A 6000-nucleotide genomic window follows, 5' to 3' on the forward strand; every position below is an offset into this window, starting at 1 on the left:
GTGTTTTTCTCTCGTTGAGTGTTTCCAAAATAATGTATGGTATGCGTGACTTTGTGAATAATAACACCGCTTAAATACCCGTGTGAACTTTTTGAATCAAGCTCGGGAGATTTCTCTAGTCCATGGTGTGAGTTCTTGACCTTACACACATTGTTGAGCAAATTTGTAATGCTGGATTTCTCTAGTCCATATGCTTCTGTGTACTCTTTCTCCATGAACCAATATAATTCGTGCCACACCCTTCTAGTTCGGTATTTGATGTTAAACAAGCATCTACACCCAAACTATATGTTTCATTGGTAGAAGATCGGTAATTTCCTCGTGTTATTATTCTCAAGAGCTCGGATTTCTCCATATGTTGTCTCCTTCCACTCTGGTATCTTGAGAGCTTCGTCTACCGAGTTTGGTATCTCTACCTAATATGTTCTAGACACAAATGCTTGATTACTTGCTGAAAGATTCCTATGACAAATAAAGTTTTGGATTCTATGACCGAGCAAATTTCCTCAAGGCAATTGATAAGTTCAAATCATGTTGACCATCAACAGCTGCGGGAGATAAGTGGTTACCTTGCTCAATAATTCAGTGATCCAGACTTGAGAGAGACTCTTTCATGTGAGACCGTGCTATGTCTTGCCTCGTGAGTTCGGGCTAGGGTAGGATGCTCTCCGAGCTCAGGAGTTTGCAAGTCTAGTAGCACATGAAAAAACATTGCAAGTCTACTAGTACATATAAAAAAAAAAAATTATTAAAAAAAAAAAATCACACAAACATTTAGTATTATCTTCCTATGATATCCCACTATTTTCCCCCGTCAATCTCATAAAATATGAAATACCATATCAAATTCTTACAACACTTGACTGGTTATTGTTTTCTCCTTTTATACAAGAAAATAAAATTGAGTCTACAAGCAGGTATTGGCAATTAAATGATGGTGGAGAGATCTAATAGGGACGCTTTTCTGCTGCTGTAAATAAGGGCTTGAAATTTAAATTAAATTAAACAAGTAGAGCCCTAAATTATTAATTACAGGTCAGCGTGCCCAGCAATCTCGTCATCACTCTGATCGCTTTCTCCATCGGTTGTGTGCTCTTCTTCTTCGTCACTCTCCTCTTCGGGTGTCAAGTTTGCGATGTGCTCTCTTTTCGCGTATTTCTCGCAATACTCTGCATTAGCACGCATATATTAATTGAAGGATGTATTTTTATTTTTGTGGTTTATATGCAAAAAGCAAAAGAACAAATTCTTGAATGAGAACACCACACAGAACATCCTCAAAGTCCGAAGAATCTTTGCAAATCACTTGAAAGGTGATATATAGGATTGTAATTAGTATAACGGCCCTCAAATTAAACATCATCATCGGATTTGTCTTCGATATTTTTTGGCTTACTTTTATGGCTTTTTTAGTGCAAATAATCCTTGATCCATGGACTAATTTTCTGAGCAAAATAGCCCTCATACTAAACAACTTTAAGCATGTTAACCAACTTAAATCACTATTGAATTTCTATTTATTTATTTTGCACTGGGCGGTCTCAGAGACAGAACCCACTTCAAATCATCAGCGTCCCATTGTTAAATACACTTTGCTTATGCCAATAAAACATAAAAGAAATAATGGTGCAAAACGTGTCTTAAATAAATAAATCACCTTTTACTTTATGATCATATAGCTTTCGATCCCTCATCATCAACGAGGCAGCATCACCGTTGAGCGGGTCTGAAGGATTCGGATAAAGCAAAAGTTGCGGAAGGAAAACTTCAAAAACATTTAAGAGATCTGCAGTACATAAAAAGTATAAATAAATAAATATAAAAACCAAACATATTTTCATAACCAAATTTACAAGATACATTCCACTACTTTGTCAAAGAGCAAACAAACTATTGCATTTGTTCTGCTTCTATAATAATAAAATAATAAAATCAAAACCGAACTCAATTTCTTCACTATGTTGGGATGGTAATAAAAAATTACCAAACATCGGACTCCATGACTGGTTAATTACATCTAAGCACACAGAACCGGATCTGCAATTATCGATAGTCACGGTCAGACAGGTTTAGAAACTCGGTACAATGTTTTTGTATACATATATATTCTTTCATTCCCGAGAAAGCTTAAACGATCGATCTATAGCGAATTGGGTTTTGTCAAAAAGATTCTTACAGCTCGTCAACATTTGGGTGGTATATCTTGTTCACAAACCCAACAGACGGAGACTTGTATGGATAAGCATCGGGAAGCTCAACCCGAACTTTCCAAACCCCTCCTTCATAAAGGCCTGTGAAACCAACATTAACAAAACAAAACTAAAAAGTATAGAAACTTTAAGACAATTATGTGAAATAAAATGTGGCTAATAATGTGCATAAGGATAAGGCAAAAGAGTTGGCGATCGAATTCTTTCAGTTCGAGCACAAAACATAGATGCATCAATCAACAAAATGAAAACATTACTGTCTTTCGGGCCATTGAATTCCACGTTGAACTCGTTGAGACCGTCGTTTATCGTCTCCACAGAGTAGTCACTCATCATCCTAGATAACAATGATACATGATGCCACAATGGAATCAATTAAATAAAATAAATAAACAACTCATAATCCTTTGGCATTTGAATATGCCATGAATTCAAGATTAACAAAAAGCAGAGACGGACTATTTCTCATAAGTTTAGAGCAAAATTTAAACCCAAATGAAACAATTGGATGATAAAACCAAGTTTGTAACTCAGAACAAATAAAAATTACAGAACTTACTAAGCATCTCTAATCATCTCCAACATTTCCTATATTGCCAATAATTTACTAACCAAACTCACCCATATAAAGATCACACAAAAAAAACTGAAGTAACAACAAATGTAGATCCATCACTTGATTGATAAAAAAGTAAGAAGCGAAGAGAAACTTACAATTTCATGACATCCATTTCTCTCCTTTTACTCGGAGATGACATTTTGAAACCAATAAATTGTAAAAGTAACTAATCCCAGAAAGTATAACCTGCCTGAAAAAAGAAAATATTACTTCTTTAGTGCCATCAAAGAAAAAAAAAATTGGTGTTTTCTATGATCGTATCAAGCCAGTTTTAGTGGTTCCAATCATATTAAAACTTTCATCGATCCACTTGTAAGGCATAATACACCCTAACAATTTTTAAAAAATAAGTAAACGCGTAAATATAAAGCATAAATCTTTGCTTTATCGTCACTACAATGGAATTAAGCGAGAAACAAAAATTGGGTTTACTTACGAATTACAATAACTTGTAAGATTGGAGATTCCGAAGAAAAGAGCAGAGATAGAGAGAGGGAGAAAAAAGAAACTGAATACAGAGAAAAAGAGAGAGAGAGAGAGAGAGAAAGAGAGAGAGGATGAGAGAAGAATGGTGACATGTGAATGTGCTCATGAGCACGTGTAAAAAATATGGTGTCCCAACGTGATGCGCTTACTTTCCGCAATCCGATTAAAGTTTGCGGTGATTAGTTTCTCATGATTAATCATAGAAATTAATATTATAATTGTTCACCAAGTAACTAAATAAATAACCTAGGCTTCATTTTTCTTGGTAGTTCTACATATTGGACTAGTTAGTTTGGTATTGTTTAACTTTTGAAAGTTTTTTAGATTAGGAAAAAGTTGATATCGGGACCCTTTTGCATTGTTGTGCATTGTTTTTAAAATGATGTAGTAGAAAAAACTGATATTTTAAAAGTAGATAAGTATTTGTTAAACATAATTTAAATTGACTTTTACTAATAGCATAAATAAATTTAGCGCTTAATAAAATAATTATGGTTATAACAAAATATTGACACAAATATTATAATTCTCACGTCACTTTACAAAAATCAACTAAAAAATAAATATTGACACATCTATAACTACTTGAAGGGTAAAAAAAACAATAATACTCTTAATGAAATCGATAACAAAATTCAAGATTTAGTAACCAGTTGGTCACGAAATTAGAGAAAAATTTGCGACAGATTAGTCACAAAATTGAAGAATTTCGAGATCGATCTTTCACGAAATTGAAAAAAAGTTCGAAATCTTGAATTTTGTGATCGATTTATCACGATGGTTTAATATATGACATGGGTAGATAAATAGATAAATAAATTCTATCATGGCAATGCTTTGCCAATGCAATTTTTGCATTGAACTTTTGGCGAAGATATAACTCAACTATAGTGAATATAACAATTATAATGTTTAGGTTGGTTGACTTCATTTCATATTTCAAGATTTTGTGACAAAGAACACTAGTCGTGGAGTGTAATAAATTATGGAAAAAAATTAAATAATTAGTTCAAAATGAACATAAAATTCTTAAATATCTCATGTTTAAAATTTATTCTCGAATACTTCAAATGCTACCTCAAAAAACAAAATATATACTTCAAATGCTAAATATCTGGACAAAAATGCCCTTAATATCTACATCATAAACATAAATTCTAAATAATTTTCATTAATAATAACTTCCCTCTATCGTTGTTGGCGAGTTTGAAAATGAATTCGTTATTTTTTAGACGAAGACGAATGTTTGAAACAAGGACGTATAAGAAATGCACACAAAAAAACGATGTATTTATCTAAAGAGAAGCGAGGTATTATAAATTAAAAAAAATGTGAACAAGATAATCTACTTGATTTCCACACATATTATCGTGGTACCAAATAGAAGAGATGTATCCTCATAAATCTTAATTTCGCTCAATCCGCTAAAATAACAATCTGGTCTAATATTGGATGTGAGTATGTGACCTCATTTTGGAGGTATATATTTAAAGTAAAAGAATTCCCATAAAATTGTTAATTGTTCTAAGAAAACACCCAATAAATATTAATGAGTATATGCTCGAACTTCCTGAGGTCCCGGTCTAACTGTCCATAATCTTCAATCTTCAGAATGAATAATCGTCTTAGTGAAAAGGTGAAATAAAACCATTGACAACAAAATTATAAATTAGGCAGCCACCTAACTAACCAAAGAATTGCTTTTATTGAAGAAGAAAAAATAAACCTAATAAATTTTAGTTGACTTATGAGCTATTTTGTTTCTCATTTAATGGTCATCGAGCCAATTTTGTTCGGACTATCAGGTTGGAACGTCTAATTTATTTTATAATTTTTGTATGAACTAGTCATTTCAAACTTAGTGTTTAGCAAAATAGCCAAGATTTCATAAATTAGTGCATTTTAGTCACTTATATTGTAAAAATACTAATATACCCTTAATTATTTTCTAATTTTTTAAAATTTTAATCCACTACACTTTTTGTATCAATTCACTATTCAATAAAACAGAAGAAGAAGATGTCAAAAAATTTAATCTTTCTTTCAAAATATTGAATCAACTCTTCGATAAACCAGAAGAATAAAAAGAGGAAAAAAAAAGAAGAACAAGAAGATGTCAAAAAAAAAAATTAAACCTGCTTTCAAAACATTTAATTCACTCTTCGATAAATTAGAAGAATGAAAAGAAGAAGAAGAAGAAATGTCAAAAATATTAAACTTGCTTTCAAAAAATTTAATCCACTCTTCGATGAATCAGAAGAAGAAAAACAATAAGATGGTGACGAAAATTGACGACGACTAGAAGCACGTTAGAAGCTTCATCTAAAAATTACTTGTGAGAACGACGCCGAAACTGCTAGATTCCATGCACGACGACTCTTAAACTTCCGGATCGTCCTTTCCTCCCCAGTTTGGAATCCCTAATTCCTCCAGAATTTGGCTCTCTCCTAATTTCCTCTTCCTCAGATTCGCCTTGCTCGGCCTCTTCTCAGATCAGACCAAAACTCTGCTTGATTCACTCGAAGCTTCCTCTGCGAAGTAAGTGGAAGAGCTCGAATCCACATGGAGAGTAGCGTTATTCTGGCGAAGCTTCACGATCGGATATATCAGAGTTCGTCTCCGGTGAGGAAGTTCACGATCGGAGATATCAAAGTTCGTCTCAGGCGAGAAAGTTCCGATTGGAGA

General features: G+C 33.0%; 1 protein-coding gene across 1 annotated transcript; it reads right to left on the minus strand.

The window, feature by feature from the left end:
* Positions 1-804: 804 nt before the first annotated feature.
* LOC149383678 (ubiquitin-conjugating enzyme E2 4-like) lies at positions 805-3408 on the minus strand. Its single transcript, XM_089629306.1, has 7 exons — positions 3266-3408; positions 2925-3019; positions 2468-2547; positions 2177-2291; positions 1985-2037; positions 1658-1786; positions 805-1169 (listed from the first exon to the last, which is right to left on the minus strand). Exons 2-7 carry the CDS (start codon positions 2966-2968, stop codon positions 1030-1032), a joined length of 561 nt encoding a protein of 186 aa, XP_089485432.1. The 5' UTR covers positions 2969-3019; positions 3266-3408; the 3' UTR covers positions 805-1029.
* Positions 3409-6000: the final 2592 nt, after the last annotated feature.

This window comes from Urtica dioica, chromosome 10 (assembly GCF_054948205.1).
Source record: "Urtica dioica subsp. dioica isolate 48M chromosome 10, U.dioica_male_clone48M_v1_H2, whole genome shotgun sequence".
NCBI classification, from domain to species: Eukaryota; Viridiplantae; Streptophyta; class Magnoliopsida; order Rosales; family Urticaceae; genus Urtica; species Urtica dioica.

Coding starts and splice junctions, on each gene's coding strand:
- LOC149383678 (XM_089629306.1), bottom strand. CDS start 2,968: ATGTCATCTCCGAGTAAAAGGAGAGAAATGGATGTCATGAAATT. Junction 2,292..2,467: donor ATTCAATGGCCCGAAAGACA/GTAATGTTTTCA, acceptor TTGGTTTCACAG/GCCTTTATGAAGGAGGGGTT. Junction 2,038..2,176: donor CACCCAAATGTTGACGAGCT/GTAAGAATCTTT, acceptor CGATAATTGCAG/ATCCGGTTCTGTGTGCTTAG.